Source organism: Canis lupus, chromosome 37 (genome assembly GCF_048164855.1).
Source record: "Canis lupus baileyi chromosome 37, mCanLup2.hap1, whole genome shotgun sequence".
Classification (NCBI taxonomy): Eukaryota; Metazoa; Chordata; class Mammalia; order Carnivora; family Canidae; genus Canis; species Canis lupus.
In genome coordinates this window covers 2,463,637-2,482,796 of record NC_132874.1, presented here as the reverse complement: position 1 = coordinate 2,482,796, position 19,160 = coordinate 2,463,637, and the positions used below count along the sequence as shown (strand labels likewise).

General features: G+C 42.7%; 2 protein-coding genes across 8 annotated transcripts in view; both read left to right on the top strand.

Moving 5' to 3' along the window:
- Positions 1-540: 540 nt before the first annotated feature.
- The window catches only part of LOC140626406 (histone H2B type 1-M), a 28,133-nt gene continuing 9,513 nt past the window's right edge, over positions 541-19,160 (top strand). The window contains exons 1-3 of one of the 7 annotated variants that reach the window (XM_072814170.1): positions 541-2,635; positions 2,970-3,002; positions 3,764-5,182. In XM_072814170.1, coding sequence (XP_072670271.1) covers positions 2,246-2,626 — 381 coding nt within the window. In that variant the 5' untranslated portion in view covers positions 541-2,245 and the 3' untranslated portion in view covers positions 2,627-2,635; positions 2,970-3,002; positions 3,764-5,182. Of the gene's footprint in view, positions 2,636-2,969; positions 5,183-8,028; positions 9,377-9,968; positions 11,429-19,160 lie in introns of those variants that run through there. The other 6 variants (XM_072814168.1, XM_072814172.1, XM_072814171.1 and 3 more) reach the window with 6 other exon arrangements.
- LOC140626397 (histone H1.3-like) lies at positions 750-2,201 on the top strand. Its single transcript, XM_072814160.1, has one exon. The coding sequence runs from the start codon at positions 750-752 to the stop codon at positions 1,389-1,391; it is 642 nt and encodes a 213-aa protein (XP_072670261.1). The 3' UTR covers positions 1,392-2,201.

Here is a 19,160-nt window from a genome sequence, read left to right as displayed (position 1 = left end):
AACCAGGTCAGCAGCATCATACTTGCTGCATTTCCCATTTTTCTAGACAAATATTGAATGCAGAAACCCCAAACTAACTCTGCAAATTGTTACTAGAAGCTATGATAAAGGTTTTACAGACAAAATAATGACCGTTCTTGTCAGAATTAGCAGTTCTTCCAAGAATCCTTTACTATCATTCTTGTAGAGAAATGGGGAGAGAGCCTGTGTTATTTCCCTTCATATGAAACAGGTTTTCTGGCTAAATCTCGATGAGAACTAAGCAGCTGTTGAACATATGAGAAGCCAAGAATGTATAGAATAACCCTAGAGAGCAAGTTATTGAAAGCACAAAGCGAAGAATTTATATTTTAAAGGAAAATCAAGAAGTTGTCTCTCTGACCTGTGAATCTCTCAGGGTGTCAGGGGCTTTTGAAAAGAGCTGAAACCCAGATGATGAAAACTGGAAGAAGAAAACACGAAGATGTCAGCGCATGAGGGGTCCCGCTTCGCTATAGAGTGTAATCAGCGTGATTCCTCCCCAGGAAATTTTAATTTTTTTGCTTTCCCCAACTGTAACAAACACAATTCCGGGACAGAGCTGACACCAGGCTGCTGTCAAGTTGGAGGACTGAGCTCGGAGCCAATCAGCGCGCGGCGTCCTTGTTGTATATATACACACGCACACACGCACGCCGAACCAAGCAGCTCAACTCCGAGACTCGATTAATATTATTTTTTCCTTTCATCTTCAGGAACCAAAACCCACTATGTCCGAGACCGCTCCTGCCGCGCCTCCAGCCCCGGCCCCCGCGGAGAAGACGCCGGTGAAGAAGAAGGCCCGCAAGTCCGCCGGCGCAGCCAAGCGCAAGGCGTCCGGGCCCCCGGTGTCCGAGCTCATCACCAAGGCGGTGGCCGCGTCCAAGGAGCGCAACGGCCTCTCCTTGGCCGCGCTCAAGAAGGCGCTGGCGGCCGCCGGCTACGACGTGGAGAAGAACAACAGCCGCATCAAGCTGGGCCTCAAGAGCCTGGTGAGCAAGGGGACCCTGGTGCAGACCAAGGGCACCGGCGCCTCGGGCTCCTTCAAGCTCAACAAGAAGGCGGCCTCCGGGGAGGCCAAGGCCAGGAAGGCGGGCGCGGCCAAGCCCAAGCGGGCGGCGGGGACGGCCAAGAAGCCCAAGAAGGCAGCGGGGACCGGCACCCCCAAGAAGAGCGCCAAGAAGACTCCGAAGAAGGCTAAGAAGCCCGCCGCGGCCACCGTCGCCAAGAAGGTGGCCAAGAGCCCCAAGAAGGCGAAGGCGGCCAAGCCCAAGAAGGCGGCCAAGAGTCCGGCCAAGACCAAAGCCCCGAAGCCCAAGGCAGCCAAGCCCAAGGCGGCCAAACCCAAGAAAGTGGCCGCCAAGAAGAAATAAGAATACAGAGTAGTTTAGGATCTTTTTAAAGGCTCTTTTCAGAGCCACCCAAACCTCTGAAAAGAGCTGCGGCACTCTGCGGGGAAGGGGGCGTGGCGGGAGGGGAGACCGGCGAGCCCGGAGCGGCACCTACAGGGGCGCCTGTTAAGTGCACACGGGCCTGGGGAGATTTCAAATGGGACAATGATTTCTCCTCTAGTCTGGTAAGTGCGCTGGTTCAACCTAAATTGGCCCGTAGTCCACACGGCGCAATAGGACTAATATACATAGGGGAGAAGTTACTTGCAAAACGAACTTTGAAACCGATTTGCCACTTAATAGAAAGTTCTCCAGCCACCGGGGATCTTTATACTGTATTGGTAGAAAACTATGAAGTATCTCGATGGTCTTTCCATTATCTTAATCATGGAATTGCGCCATCTCCTCAACAAGCACTTGCCCACCAGCTCCAATACCTAGGACGTCAGTTTGGCCACCAGTGGCCACCAGGCTTCCGCTGCGCAACACCCATCCTAGTGGAGGAAGTTTTCTAACAAAAGCTGTCCACACACACTTCTCCGTTACACTACCTCAAAGTTAAAATACATATTGGCGTTGAAGAAGACTTTATAGTAACCTTTGGTAGCCAAGTCTAGACCTTCTGATTGGGTCGAAGCACAGTAACGAGGCAGCCAATGAAACGCTAGAATTGCAAGTACCTTTTACATTCGTATTTGTGACGACACAGTAAAATTAATCCAATCGTAAATGATCTTACTAACCTCATTCGAATGCCTCCTCTATAAATAAACGGGGTCTTACGGTGGCTTATATTTTCCTCCCGCTTTACTGAACGTGTGGTATTCAAGGTCACTATGCCAGAACCCACCAAGTCCGCGCCGGCCCCGAAGAAGGGCTCCAAGAAGGCGGTGACCAAGGCGCAGAAGAAGGACGGCAAGAAGCGCAAGCGCAGCCGCAAGGAGAGCTACTCGGTGTACGTGTACAAGGTGCTGAAGCAGGTGCACCCCGACACGGGCATCTCGTCCAAGGCCATGGGCATCATGAACTCGTTCGTCAACGACATCTTCGAGCGCATCGCGGGCGAGGCGTCGCGCCTGGCGCATTACAACAAGCGCTCGACCATCACGTCCAGGGAGATCCAGACGGCCGTGCGCCTGCTGCTGCCCGGGGAGCTGGCCAAGCACGCCGTGTCCGAGGGCACCAAGGCCGTCACCAAGTACACCAGCTCCAAGTAAACGTGCCAAGTAAGCGTCTCCTTCCCAACCCCAAAGGCTCTTTTCAGAGCCACGCATGCTTTCAACAAATGAGCTATAATGCTTTCTAAAAACTATTCTCAAATGCACCCTAATCAAGTTTACTCTAAGATCGATACATCGCTACGGCTCTATAATTTTCTCTTAGGATTGCGTAGCAAGGATGCCACATTTCCCGGTCGATAACCATACCCATCATAAATTGAGCGCTCGCTATGCCCAAAACCGGTTCTGTACAACCATTATTCCTTAGTTTCACAACACTAAACCTCAATTTTAAATGAAAATGCCATTTCAAGTGTACAGCTCTCCTTCCTGTGCGCAGGCTCCAAATTCATCGTGACATTCAAGGACTTGGGTAAGAACGGTTTCCCCAGAGCACAAAGCATGCTGTAAAAACTTTGTTTTGCTCAGAGCTTTTCTTTTCCTTTTCAGCATATAGATATGCAATAATGAAAACGAGCTTAAGACAACATGAGTTTTCATGGAAATCTTACACAGGCTTTTCTGGCTTGCTAGCTTTGCAATAATGCCCATTTCTGCTGGTGGGGGAGGTAGGGTGGGGATCAGGGAGGAGGAGTCTGTGCTGTATCCTAAAGGCGCAGACAGACAGGAAAGGGAACCTGTCCTGACTTGGAAGGGCTTTCAAATCCGGTCAGCTACTATAGCTTCTCTCCTACAAAGTCCTATTGCATTGCCGGTCTTCTTCCAGCATCCTTAGCTGGGAAGACCCCAGGGTCACAAGAGAGAAGCCCACTACTCAATCCCATAAAGTGTCTGACTGGAGAGGCAAAAGTTACCCCAGGACTGAGGCCCCCTTTCCTCCCCTGGCCCCTTGCCCCGTGTCCCTGAGAGGCGAGGACTGAGAGGAGGTAGAAAGGGAAAGAAAGCCCTTCCCGGGAGGATGTGGCTTCTGCTGCACAAGGTCAGATGGCATAAAGGGTTTCTGCTGCTGCTGGGAATGGATTATTGTGGGGAAAAGAAATCTGGGGGAAAAAGCTGGGGAGCTGGGAGGAACTGGCCAGGGGGTAAGCAGTCAACAGTTGAGAGTTCACCCAAGAAAACGGATGAGATTATCTTTCCAGGTGTAGCTGACACACTCACCGGTTCCATCCTCAGGGTAGAAGGATGAACTAGAAATGAGCACACGACCAGACAGCACATGGGCACCCCCACACACCCACTCGCCCAGAAGATGGCAACAGTGTGTGCTCACCCTCCGTGCTGAGCAAGGTAGATTGTGCCACCCACAATTCCGACCACCACTCACTTGCTTCTGGCACTGACATCACAGGGATTCGGAATACCCAGGCTGAGGATTAACTCTGAGATCTCCCAAGCTGGCTTTGTACCCCTGAGCACCCGCTCAAGGCAAATACAAATCCTCTCTGAAGGAATAAGCTTCATTTTTGGTCTCAGCAAATCCTCCACACATAAGATAGCAAAGAAAATGAAAGAGCAGCTTCACAACCAAAATCAACACAGGATTCAACAAGACAATGTAACCAACAAGAAGAGAAGCACACAGTGGAAACAAAAGTAGTAAAAAGAAAATGAACAGATACAAACTTCAAGTTGCTAACTTGAATATCTTTAAAAAGGAAAAGGAAAACACTAAGTGAAATATGCTGAGGGATTAAGAATACAAAGAATTTTCCAAAAAGAGTCGAAAGAACCAAATACGACTTCCAGAAATGAAGGTGTGGATATACACGTTAATTTACATTAATCATATGAAAATTAAAATTAAAGGCTTGCTAAATGGACCAAAAAAATCAATAGGCTCCAGATGAAGAATTTTCATGAATTCTGTAAGCAGACCTTATTTATCCAAAATTCAGGGAGAGAAATGTAAAAGTGAGTTTAAGAGATCTGGAATTAGTAGTAAAATTGTCTGCCATGTATCTAATCATGGCACCACAAGAACAACCAGAGAGATTGATGCTGGTGTGAGCTTCCAATGATCATGGCTGAGAATTTTTCAGAGTTAATGGATTACTCATGTAACTCAAAATCAATAAAATAGGGTAAAACTCATACACCAAAACGGACGTCACTCTGTCACACTGTGAACCAAACCCCATAAATTCTCCCAACAAATGTAAAGCTAGTTTTCTAATCTGTTCTGCTAGATGGCAATAGACTGAAGCACTGTTATAAATTCCTGAGAGTGGGAGGATAATTGGCAAATAGATTATTTACATGCACTTGATATCTATCTGATTACCAAATTTTGCAAAACCTAATCAATATGTGATGATTTAATGGACTGTTACATATAGTACTATCATTAGCAGACCAGAAACTTTGATATTTTTTCCAATAACTATTTCTGTAACTATTTTTATCATGGTATTGTGTTAGTTAATGTCACACGCTATATGCCATGTTAAGGCATCACCGTCATTTTCTTCCTTTTCACTAAAGTGGCTTTAGTAGTTCCTGACTTGTTAAAAACCTGTTTGCTTGCATGCATGGATATGTATATAATCTGTGTGTGTTGGTTAGTTTCCTTCTAAATATATTTTTAAAGGTTTATTATGAATGATGTGTGAATTTTCGGTATTTGATGAAATCAAGGGCTTTTCCTCCTCTAGCCTGCTACAATAAATTACGAGTAGATTCGCTAATGCTACCCTATACTCGTATTCCGAGGCCAAATCTTCTTTGGTCATTTTCTATTAGTATCTTAAATACTGGCTGCGCACATTTTAGATTTCCGGGGGATTTTTCCTCCTCTCTACACACAAAAAATCATTCTGTGATTTTCCCTTTTCGGTTAACCTGTATCAGATTTGGTCAATAAGACTATGGTAACTTTGAACGCTTAATTGTGAGACTCTCCTCCATCTGCTGCTAGGTAACAAACTACCCCAAAACTCAACAGCTTAAATCAATGAAATTTATTATTTATTTTTTGTGGGGGGCAGGGAGGGATCAGGAACCTAGAAGTGATTTCCTGGGAGGTTCTGGCCAGGATCTCTCATAAGGCTGAAGTCAAGATGCAAACACGCACAGCAGTCACCTGAAGCTTAACTGTGGGTTCCCTTCCAAGGTGGCTCACTCCCATGCCACCCAAGTTCCTGTGGGCTCTCAGCAGGAGGACCTCCGATTCTTGCCACATAGACCTGTCAGGACGGCTAACTGGCTCTCTTCCACAAAGACAAATCATAGAGAGAAGGGAGGAGGAATTTGTCACAGAGTCTCTATGACCTAGTTCCAAATGTTACACGCTGTCACTTCTGCCACTTTCTATTAATTAGAAACAAGTCACTTAAAAAATGGCGTATACCCAGAAGGGCAACTAGGCTCCACCTTTCAAGGGAAGGATAGCACATTTGTGAACATACTGCGAAACCAACACATTGTCTTCTTTATGCTTTAAATACTTGATTGTATAAAAGTATTTGTGCTTTAGACAGTAGACAGAAGTCAACTGTATAATCACTTGGACCTAATACTTTTCTAAGTGGTAGCTCTTTAAGAATTCCAGGAAATTGGGGGCATCTGGATTGCTCAGTTAAGCGACTGCCTTCAGCTCAGGTCATGATCCTAGGGTCCTGGGATGGAGCCCTGCATTGGGCTGCCTGCTCAGTGGGGGAGTCTGCTTCTCCCTCGGCCACTTCCCACTGCTGGTGCTCTCTCTGTCTCTGGTAAATAAATAAGTAAAATCTTAAAAAAAAAAAAAAAAAAAAAGGATTCCAGGAAATTAGACCATAATTGACCACTATCCATAAACACAAAATCCAATGAAACTCCCACATGATGCCCAGGTCGACTTTTCCCTAAGATTGTAAGGAACCAAACAGTGGTCTCTGCATTACATATAGTAGCACGTAGCAGGTACTTAGAGAAAATATTGAATGAATTCATCTGAAAACTCCTAAACAGCCATCTGTACAACAAGACTCTGGTTCATGAGGGTTATAAGAATGTCCAACAAAACTAATGGGTGTGGAGAAAACAAGTTAAAAGAGAAAACAAAATAAAAAGATAAAACCCCAGAAAATACTTTAACTTATGAAAATATAAGAAATTAACAATCTGGTAGGACCAATTAATAAATTTTGCAATTGGACAAGTTAAAGCTACATTAATAGACTTCAAAGGCAAAATTTGAGTTAATGATTGAGTCAGACTTAAAAATGACCTACAATGCTTCAAGTGTAAAGTAACAGATTAGGAGGTAGCAGAGGGACATGAAAGAAGAAACTAAAAGCATAGTTTAGTCATGAAGGCTTATAAGGAGACCCTTGACATGTGTCAAAATTCCCTACTAAATTGTACCATGGCAATCATTCCAAGTATTTCTTATAAATCCAGAGATAGTCATGGAAGCTCTTTGGGCACTAGAGATACAAAGAGAGATGAGGTTGTTCTTGTCCTTCTGGAGCGCTCAGGTTTGTAGGCGATCAAGGAAACCCACAGCTCATTGCTTGCTTCTTATTTATTTATTTTAATAATCATTTACTCACACCTAAAATGTTTATCACTCTTTAGAAATCTGCTGGCAGGTTTATGGCAACTACAGAACTCATTAAATTGATGCAAAATATTCATCCAAATATTTTAGTCATATTTAGAATAGAGTAATACTAATATCTTTGTGCTATAGTCCGAAGTCAAGGTATAGTCCCATAAGATTGCCCTCATGTCTGACATCAGCTGCAAACTTGATGGGTTTACCAAAACCATCCTCAGATTTAGTTATTCTTTAGATGATTCACAGAATTCACTAAAAGTTATTATACTCAAAGTTGGGGATTATTATAACAAAAGAATAGGTTAAGCCAAAGTAAGAAGCAGAAGAGCAGGGTCTCTGAGGGTTCCTAACTCGGAGCTTCTGTAGTCCTTGCCCTTTGGGGGAATAGGGAGAGTTACTGCCTCCCTGCAACACAACAATATTTTAACAACACAATACACATTGCCAACCAAGGGGCTTCATCACATACACATGGTTTACTGTCCACGTGGCTGATCTCTTACTCTGCAGTCCCTCTGGAAGTAGTCCAGACACCACACGGCCCAAAGCCCCCAACATAAAGGACATTATGTACAGTGTCCTGAACAGCCCAAGGCCTCTTTGTAAACAAAGGTATTCTTATCCTGCAGGACATTCCAAGGGCCTACACATCACCTCTCAGCAAAGGGCAAAGGCCACACCTCCCTTCGCTTAATATTAGCTCTTTACTATGCACATCGTCTTAAGAAAAACTATGTTTTTACAGTTTTGATCAGATATCTGTCATTGACCAGAACTTGAATTCTCCAACTATTTGCCTTTTGATGGTTCTGTCAAATAGTTTGGATTATTCAGGTCGAGTGTGAACTCAAAAGTTATAAGGAGATTTCTTACTGAAGGCTATTTTTTGTACTTTGTTCAGATGAACAACTTCAGCTGTCTCCCGCCTGATTTATACTCCCAGTGGTCCTCCAAGCCCTGGCGCTGGAAGGAAGACTGAGGAGCGGTGGAGATCACCCAGGGGATGCCCACAGTTCTCAAGTTTCATTTTGCTGTCGTGGACATGCAGTGCTGCACAGAACAGAAGGCTCCCTTTGCTTTACATGAACAGCAGCATTTGAATGGCTTTTCCTTCCATAACCATGACCTTTGCTACCATGGATAGGGACTGGGAATTGTGGAAGAAGTGAAGGACTAAAGTTTTAGAATTTTGTCTAAAAGTTTAACCATGAAGGTTAGGCTGTATTTCATAGTACAATACAATAACAAGTATCACAGCCAAATTACGACGATTTTTTAAGGAGAAACCTGGAGCATAGGGAAAGAAGGTGAGAGATATTGAGAGGGACTCAGAAAAAGAATGGAAGCAGCAAATGGCTAAAGAGCCTGAAGACCGAAGAGAAGCCACAGAGCACACTAGCCAGAGAGAGCAGAAAGGGAAAAGAGGGAGATGAGGGGATAGACCTTGTCATCTTTTGGGCACTTCACCTGGGCATAGCACCTGTTACATATTGAAATACTCCCCACGTTTCGTGGGTCTTGGGGCGAGTGGATGGGTTACAATGTTACCATGTCTGGGAGGTACTCTCTGACCTGCAAAAGTAAAATGGCACCCTTCTATCTCCTTCATAACTTGCTCTGTTTATTCTTCTTCATTACACTTAGCACTAACTGACATGAATCTGTGTATTATTTGTTTCCTCGTCCCATTCTCCAGACTGTAAGCTCCACTGGGTTGGGTTAGGTTTCTTTTTGCAGCTGACCTCCAAATGCCCAAAGCTGTTCTGCCCATACAGTAGGCTGTCAATGCACATCAATCTATAACAATAAGGAGAGAGGCCAGAGCTGAGTTATTGCAATGGTCCCATTGATTTAGTGACTCAGCGTTTTGATACTTATTTCCACATCTGTACAACAACAATAATAATTCTAGGAAGTAGTGTACTTTGAAGGATTAAATGAGCTATGTCATGTAAAGGTTTAACAACACTGATGGACATTTAGTAAGCAACAATCGCTAGCAAATCCATTTTCTTTAGTCACTGAATTAAAAGGACAATCGGAGTAGCCAATTCTTGTCAGAAGAAAAACTAACAAGAAAACAGGAGCCAGGGATCCCTGGGTGGCGCAGCGGTTTGGCGCCTGCCTTTGGCCCAGGGCGTGATCCTGGAGACCCGGGATCGAATCCCACATCAGGCTCCCGGTGCATGGAGCCTGCTTCTCCCTCTGCCTGTGTCTCTGCCTCTCTCTCTCTCTCTCTCTCTCTCTCTCTCTCTCTCTCTTTCTGTGACTATCATAAATAAAAAAAAAAAAAAAAAAAACAGGAGCCTTTGGACGACTAGTATCCCACCTCAAGGACTATATTTGGGGGATTTGGAAGAAAGATAATATTATTCAAGAATATCTCGACTAAGCATGGTTTGACTCATTAACTGTTTGCGCTAACAATGACTAAAACATAAACGTAACACGGGAGTAAAGATATCTCATAGCACATCATACAAACACATTAAAAGAACTCTCTTCCTTGTATAACAAATATTAATACTGATGGCAATGGGACTGAAGAAGAACCCTTTTTTCTTCTTCTGACATAGGAGAGGTATGAATGCAAACAAGAAATGAATGCAAACCGTAACTGAAAATGTGGATGACCTCATGGAATTTATGAAGTATGAAAGTCTGATCTGCCTGAGAATAATTAGTGTGTATCTCCCGCTCACATCTAACCTGTCCTGGTTTGCTGTACACTGGTTCATTAGAGTGAGAGCATTACCTCAGTAAGAGCCTACATCAGGTGTCTTAGCATTTTCATTGTAGTTTTTGCTCTAATTATAAAAGCAGAATTTACTTCTGTTACAGGCCCAGTGACTGGGAATTCATTATTTACCACGGACTACCTTTGCTGGGAAGTCTAAATGAGTGCAAAACGTCTGTAAATGAAAAGGGATGACTCATAAAATCTGGAGAAATGGAATTCTGCATTGATTGTAGATAACAATCCTTCGAGATCTCGCCTTTCCAGACATACAATTTGTTTTTCACTTTATGGCCTGGCATGGATGTCTGAGTGGGTAAGACCTAAGCACTGGTTTGGCTTTGGTGACGATCTTGAAGGTCAACAGCTTGGTTGAGCTCAGCTGACATTTGAGGGGTCACCTCCAGCATCTGAATTAAGGGAATCACAATACTTGGAAGCAGTCTCAAACTTCAGCGTGCACCAAAATCACCTGCACTGTTTTTGTAAAACAGATGGCTGGGCCCACCTCACAGATCCTGATTCCCTGGATCTCTAGCAGGATCCCATTATTTGCATTTCCATGTTATCCAAGTGCTGCTGCGATGCTCCGGGTGCAGGACTCACACCACAGACCTGTGCTTTCAACCAGAAGAGGGGATTTCCTCGCAATACTAATACGAAACAGCCACACAACAATCACACTCCCCTTTCAACGGGAACTGGAAAGTCCTAAGAAGTGGCAGCGGCCGTCCTCCGCCCCCTGCGTCCACTCGGGAGTGGAAATGACCCCCAGGCCCGACAAGCCCCGCCCCCACGTCCCCGGGCTCCTAGCCACGCCCCCACGCCGGCTCCCTCAGCGGCCCCTCCTTCCACGCCGTCCACGCTGCCCTCTCATTGGTCCGCTTCCGCGCACACGGCCCGCCCAGTGCCCCAAGGAGCCTCCAGTTCCGCGTGCGCCACGCTACGTTCTTCCGGGTCTCCCCCTCCCCCGCCCCCGTGGGGTCGCGCGTCGCCTCCGCCTTGGCGGTTTCCCGCGGCGCCCCCTGCTGGAGCCGGCCTCGCACAGCTGCCTCTGGACCTTCGCAGCAACGCTGGGCGGTGCGCAGAGAAGGACGCAGAGCCGAGCAGTGTGCAGCCTGAGCAGCGGGACCGCGGTGTCCCTCGGTGGCCTCCTGTGCGGCTGCGTGAGCTGGCCCTGCTCCTCGTCTGCAGTGGCCGAGGGACCCTCACGGAGCATGCGCAGGGCAGCTGGCTTTCACAGCCCCAAGGACTGTCCCAAATTTATAGGACCCTTCCTGCAAATATTCGAGTATTAGTTTCTTTCATGATAGTCATTCTCATCCATGTATCTAGAACTGCTTTTACTTGGCAAGCATGTGAGAAGATTTTTTTTTCTTTTCTATCTTAGAAAAGTCCCTTCTATTACAGTTTAGCTAAATGATGATAAATGAGTTCAGTATATGTGAAACTGTTTTTTGGGGTATCTATTGTTATTTTTCTGAAGCCAGAGTTGAAGTTTGAAATTATTAAATGTATACCTTGTAATAAATCAGATATTTGTATGCGTTAGGTGCAGGAATCACAGATGAAGTATGTTCATTGTTTGTTCAGTCTTCTATAACCGTAAGCATTTTCCTTGGGTATATGAGATTCCAAGAGTACCATGCTGAAAACGTGCCCTACAGTTAAAAACATGAAGTTCTAATTCTGGCAGTTCCCGCCATACATAGTGGCTGTGTGGTCAGGTGCATCAAGACCCTGAATGTTGCATCTTACCAGGGGATTTTTATTTTGTCATTAGGGAGTATAGTTCTTTCTCATGACCGGAAGTTCTGTCATTAGTTTTAAAAATGGGCCTTGTTCTGAATGTCCCTTGCTTCTTACCTACATTATTGCATTTTTACTTCGTTAAACTTTAAGTATAATTTCAATATCTGAAATTATTTGTCTGAGGGACAGGAGGTGATCTCTTTATTTGGAAGCCTAACTTGTCACAGTGTGGTTTCTTCCTCCATTAGGTCACATTAATTTGAGTTTATATTTGTACACCCAGACTGCTCGGAGAGGGCTTGGTGTTTAACATGCGCTCAGCAAATAATACGTGAATACTTAGATAGATGATTGATAGATAAATAGGTAGGTAGGTGGATGGATGGATAGATAGATGGATGGATGGATAGATAGGTAGATAGATGATAGATAGATAGATAGATAGATAGATAGATAGATAGATAGTAAATAATGCATACCTACCTAGACAACTTGGGTTAAAGATGCTTCCTTCCTGGAAAAGGTTTAAGTTTGAGTCCCTGAGACACTAGAGGGCGCCCACCACTCCTTAATTTCAGGTAACTTCCTCTGAAAGTCTAGACTCTAGGCCTTTGGAGAAATCCTTATGGTAAAATTCCTCTGCCTTTCTCCACAGTGCCACTTCTGAGACAAACAGGTTTCCTTCTTAGAAATCTTTGATAGATATTGTTTCCTCAAGCCCAAGCTTTCTCAAGAGCCGTGGCCCCATGCTAGCTGTCTCCAGTTCAGTTGAAAAGCCTAGAATCCTCTTTTTCCGAAGAGGCTGGCATTAATTGACAAAGTGCAGAATCTGATCATGGTATTTGCCCCCAGGGAACCCAATCAGCTGTGTTTATGAGGCTTCAGCTCCTAGATGTGTATTGTTCTTGGAGATTTGGGGAGTTTTCCTTGGTTTCTTCTTCCCTGGGCCATGATGTGTTACAGTGTTTTTGCAGTTTATCTAGTCCTTAGCTATTTTGCTTCAGGGTGGCTTTCCAGAATATTTTCTTGTCCACACTGGAACCAAAAGTCCTTACAGTGTACCTCTCATCGAATACTTTGAGCCTTCAAATTTGTTTAATATTATTATTGCTGTACTTGCTGTCTCTTGGTAACATTTTCCAGGCATATTTTCCCCCATCCTTATTTTTTCTTTATTAGTATTTTACAAATCCATGCATGATTTGTTTTCAGACTCAAGAGGAGCACGTTTTTATGCATTTTGTATCATACATACTTTCTTGGTTTATAGAAAAATATAAGCAGCATAAAAAGATAAAATATTGTGCACATTCCAGAACTCTAATGTTGGGGAGGAAGAATTTCTCTATAATTCAAGGTCCTTTTAGCTGGACTAAGAATCAAATTGATATGGGAAGATGAAGACTTGAAAATCAAATTTAATACTGTCTGTATGGGGAAGCCACATAGATATGGGAATTTCAAAGACAGGCAAAATAAGGTATATTTGTTGTTCTGAACGAAGGAGACAGGGCAGGGGTCTGGGTCTTCATAGAGAGGGAAGGTAATTCACAGAGGGATAAGAAGAGCAGATGTTTGGGAATTAGATGTTTGCCCTACCGTACAAATGGGTCACTCAGAGGAATGCCTGGGTGGCTCAGTGGTTGAGCGTCGGCCTTCAGCTCAGATCCTGATCTCAGGGTCCTGGGATCAAGTCCTTCATCAGTCTCCCCAGAGGGAGCCTGCTTCTGCCTATGTCTCTGCCTCTCTCTCTCTCTCTCTCTCTCTCTCTGTGTGTGTCTCTCGTGAATAAATAAATAATCTTTTAAAAAATGAAAAATGAGTCACTCAGATAAAATTTATCTCTGTTAATAACTCTTTTTCTAGGAAAGACCACCAATTTAGAATCTTCTGTTTGGTTAAGAGAGGGACAAAAGTTCTCCTGAGACTGTGGGGTATCAAGTGCCTTTAACTCAAAATAATCGACATGCCAAAGTGGCACATTTGGAGTGGAATGGTCATGACTGTTCTTCAGTTTCCCCATCTAAAAATTCCTTGGGAGTTTTACATATTAAAAGTTGAGCTGGTAGGTTGTTTCATCTCATTGATCTAGTCTCCTAGTCCTGACAATGGGGCAGTTTAGTCAAACTCATTTCAGGAGGCAGTGATCCAGTTGTATTCTCCACTTTAGGCCTAATCAGGCACTAAATAAGAGAAATTTCTATGGAAACAAAAGAGAAGCAATGGTTAATGTTTGGATCAAATGTTAACCCAGTTTTTCTTGTTTTGTTTTTCTTAATTTATGATGGACATACAGAGAGAGAGAGAGAGAAAGAGAGAGGTAGAGACACAGGAGGAGGGAGAAGCAGGCTCCATGCCAGGAGCCAGACACGGGACTCGATCCCGGGACTCCAGGATCATGCCCTGGGCCAAAGGCAAGTGCTAAACCGCTGAGCCACCCAGGGTTCCCCTTAACCCAGTTTTTGAGTCTCAGGATAGCCAGTTGAGAAAACTTCTGAAGTCAAACGTGAAGCATCTTCAATTAGAATGAGGTCACGTATTGGCAATCTGACGGATCTTCCTAGATTACACTTCAGATGTCTCTGGGGATCTCTTGAGTGGCCCATAGAGCAACAGGACAAAGACTGTCTATGCATGAGCTATTATGGCACTTTCTTCACATCAAGTCATTTATACTTAGTTTGCCAGGGCTCTAGGAGAAAGGGAAGTCTTAGATCTCAAAGGATTTGAAGTCAGAGAGATAGGAGAAGAATCAAAAGGTTAGTTTGGAGACTTGAAGCCACGCGTTGGAGGACACTAAGAAGAAATTACGATCTAGTTCAGTTTGTAATGGATAGTATTGAAATAGTGTATCTACAAAGATATGTTATTGAAACATATTTTCTCTCTATACTCCCCCTATTTTTACCAAAGATAGCCACATTAACAGTATTTTGTTTCCAAAATGAGTCTAGTATCAGAAAAATCTTGGCCTGATTATTTATATAAGTGCAGCAAGAACAGTGGTTAACCCTATAGACTTTTTAAAATCTGTAATGCTGGAGGTTTCACAAAGAGTCTCCAGATCAAACCTTTTTTTAAATAATTTTTTAGATTTTTAAAATTTAAATTCAGTTAATTAACATATATTATTACTGGTTTCAGGAGTAGTGGTCAGTATTTTATCAATGGCATATAACACCCAGTGCCCATTACATCACGTGTCTTCCCTTTTTTTAAGATTTTATTTATTTATTTGAGAGAGAGAGAGGAGGGAGAGAGTACAAGGATGAGCAGGGGGAGGGGTAGAGGACCAAGCAGACCCCCTGCTGAGCAGGGAGCCTGGGATCACCACCTGAGCCAAAGGGAAACACTTACCCAACTGAACCACCTAGATGCTCCAATCATATGCCCTCCTTAATGGCCATCACCAAGTTACCCCGTCCCCTCACACCCCTTCCCTCCAGCAACCCTCCGTTTGTTTCCTATGATTAAGTCTCTTACAGTTTGTCTCCCTCCCTGATTTCATCTTATTTTTTTCCCTCTGTTCCCCATGACCCTCTGTTTTGATTCTTAAATTCCACAATGAGTGAGGTTATATGATATTTGTCTTTCTCTGATTGACTCATTTCACTTAGCATAATACCCTCACTTCCATCCATGTCGTTGCAAATGGCCCGATTTCATTTTTCAAAGGCTGAGTAATATTCCATTGGAATATTCCATAATATTCCACATCTTCTTTTTCTGTTCATCTGTTGATGGACATCTGGGCTCTTTCCATAATTTGGTATTGTGGACATTGCTGCTATAAGCATTGGGGTACAGGTGCCCCTTCGGATTACTACATTTCTATCTTTGGAGTAAATATCCAAGACTGCAATTGCTAGGTCATAGGGCAGCTCTATTTTCAACTTTTGGGGGAACCTCTAAATCGAACTTTAAATTCTCTTAAGGCCAGAAGCCAAGCCAAATCCTTGCCATCAGACCTAATCTGCAATACCCATACGTTTGGGTGAATTCCACTCTTCTCGAGGTCCCCAATATATCCTGGGGTTCCTGCACATGCCAGGAAGTAACCTCTACTCACCTAGTAAGGTTGTTTGGAATTCGGAAACCAAGGTATCAGGGTAACATTTCCAGGGGTCTTTATTGGCTCCATAAAATCAGCTTTAGTTCCTTAAACCTGCCTAATTATATCTGAGTCTATGCCATTCTCTCAAATATGACATCCAGTCAAAGCCCCTGTAATATAACTACTGTTTCCAATTATGTCTTGTCATAAGGAGAACACATGTTTATTGCACTTATGCAAATAAATATATTGCCATAAAAATATAAGAATTCTCACTGAGATTTTCCAGAGCATTCAGGTAAGGCGAGAAGATAAATTTTTCAATTGGTTCACAAAGGCGTATTTTGTCAAATTGTTGTAAGTTAGGTAACCTGAGAGATTCTTAAATCTGGGGTGGGGGTGGGGAAGAGGCATTTTTTTAAAAATCAGTAATGTTTTGAGGCGCCTGAGTGGCTCAGTTGTTCAGCCTCTGCCTTTGGCTCAGGTCCTGATCCCAGAGTCCCAGGACCTAATCCTGCATGAGGCCCTGGGTGGGGAGCCTGCCTGTCCCTCTGCCTCTGTCTCTGCCTCTCTCCCTGTGTCTCTCATGAATAAATAAAGTCTTTAAAAAAAAAAAAAAAAGCCAGTAATGTTTGAAACAAAAAGTCATAAAAAGTATAATTATTTTCCTCAAGTTATTCAATCCCATGTTATTAATTCTTGTTCTGTTTGAATACAATCTTTCCACTAGTCCTGGAAATCTTTACATAGTTCAGTATTTTGGTTTTGGTTCGGGTTTTTTAGAGAGAGCGACTAAGGGGAGAGGAGTAGAGGAAGAGAGAGAATCTGAAGCAGGCTCCAAGCCCAGTGCAGAGCCCAAAGTGAGGCTCCTCTCATGACCCCAAGATCATGAACCGAAATCAAGAGTTGGACGCTTAGCCAATTAAGCCACCCAGGCAGGCTGCCCAACGTAATTCAGTTTTCTGATCTTAAGGATACCAGACACCTATACGTGGAATTTTTTCCATAACTGTCACTAAAGATGTAGCACGTTTGCAGGAAACTTTTATAGTGGCATCTAAGTAAAAGTATAACTGTCTGTAAATGATAAAGACTTAAAAATGGCCATAGTTAAGGATCTGATTAGAGTTCATTACAATGTGATTGACAAGGAAATATGATTTTTTTTGTGACATACAATACTTTAAAATAATAACATACCAAGACATCATATTTCTAGGAGTTTCACATAATTTTAGATAACAGGTCTACATAAATATAACGTAACAGGGTTTAATATCACCTTGTTGGCAATGCTTCTCATGTAATTTCACATACTAAATAAGCCTAATTAGTTTTATTTCTAAAAAAAAAAAAATTTTTTTTGTTTAATCTACCTGGGGTCTGGTGGGAAATTGCACTTAGATTCTGCGCAAGAGACTTCATTTTAGAATTTGATTGTGGGAAGTATGTCCAAAAAAAGTAACACAAGGTTTGAGCATTTGATTAAATAGGATCACAATCATTATGAAACAATATATAATTGTTCCATTTAATGAAACCAACAAGAAAAGGTAGCAGAGGCAAATACAGACGGTTACATAGTTGTGAGTAAAATTTAGTTCTTTCAATATTAAGACTGTTTTCTTAAGTAATCAAAGACCCGATAGGCATAGACATTATTTTGGGAAACTTAGAATCATTGGTTTTTCTAGGCAGATAATTTAAAAAGTAAAGAACAACTATTGTTTACAATTTCTCATAAAGGGCAAAGCAACAGTTTAAGAAAACTTTGTTCTTCCAACAAAGAGAAAACAGAAACTTTGCACCCTTGTACTTTTGATATTAAACTTGTTTACTGGGATGCCTGGGTGGCTCAGCGATTGAGCACCTGCCTTCGGCCCAGGGTATGATCCTGGAGTCCCACATCTGGCTCCCTGCCAGGAGCCTGCTTCTCCCTCTGCCTATGTCTCTGCCTCTCTCTGTCTCTCTCTGTCTCTCTCTGGGTCTTTCATGAATAAAGACATAAATACATAAATACATAAATAAATCTTATTTACTTATTTAAATTTATCCTAATCTTAGCCACTACTGACCACACATAAAGTTTCTTCCCAAAGACTTTTTCCCCCTAAATGTACAACTTTCTTTATTTAGCACTCAAATTGTGACCTAAATTTTCCCTCTATAATAACCAGTCTTGTTGTAATACTTCCTTTTCAGTCTCAACAATTATGTACTTTTATTTTTCATGCTGCTTCTTAGCAAAAACACTATCTTACTTTCCTCACATAGAATTGTCATTTCCAATAGCCTTAATTACATTTCTTAATATTCTTAATGCTTAATGAAACCTTAATTTCTAGTGAAAACTAGTTGTGAACTGTTATATCAGAACTCTTCAGGTTGCCAAATTTATGAATATGTTTCATTATTTTTAGAAACATGTATTTTTATAATATAATCTTTCAATAAAGCATAAAATGTGTTTACTAACAGACCCAAATTTATCTTTAGTTTCTCTATAATAAGACAGAAGTAGATAGACATGTTCAGTACTTAATGGTTCATTATTTTCTCTGACTCAGAAGAGATCTAGATTAGTAACAAACCTCGCTTTACTCATCATTTAACTTAGCAAAACTTTGAAATTTTTAGCTTTCCAAAGATTTTGGAAGCTAGTTAGAAGTTACCTACAAAGCTTTTCATTTTATTTTTATCTATTTCATTTACTTCTTTTAACAATTATGCATAGACTACTTGATGTAGGAAAGAGTGAGGGCTCGAAGCCGATGGCCAAGAAAGAATTCTTGAGACATCTCTTGTGCAAAAAAGGTGATTTTACTAAAGCCCAGGGACACTAACCAAGGGCAGGAAGAGCTGCCCTGAGCTCATGAGAAATGGCCTATTACATGCACTCAAGTTGGAAGGGGGTTAGGGAGAGCACAGTCTAAGGAATTTTCTTTCTTTCTTTTTTTTTTTTCCTAAGGAATTTTCACACAAGGTTGCCAGGACCTTGAGGGGCTAGCTGTTGTAGAGAAAGGTCATTTATTCCTGTCTAATAAAACCCGAGTCATGAGATACTTCAGACTTCTATCGGTGGGCCATATGCTTAGAGGATGATTGCTAATAGATACCTTGGTGGGTAGAGATAAAGGAAATTTCTAAAGAAGTTTTTATACGTTAACATAGACTTATAGGGCAGGCCCGGTGGCTCATTGGTTTAGTGCCGCCTTCAGCCCAGGGCCTGATCCTGGAGACCCCGGATTGAGTCCCATGCCAGGCTCCCTGCATGGAGCCTGCTTCTCCCTATGCCTGTGTCTCTACCTCCCTCTCTCTGTGTGTCTCTCATGAATAAATAAATAAAATCTTAAAAATAAATAAATAAATAAATAAATAAATAAAGTAGACTTACAGGATCCTGGGGTTGGGCTAAGATTGCCTTCTGCCCTTAGCAAAGTATGAACACCAGGCAGCTGAGTCCCTAGAGGAAGGTCACTCTGCCTGTTTC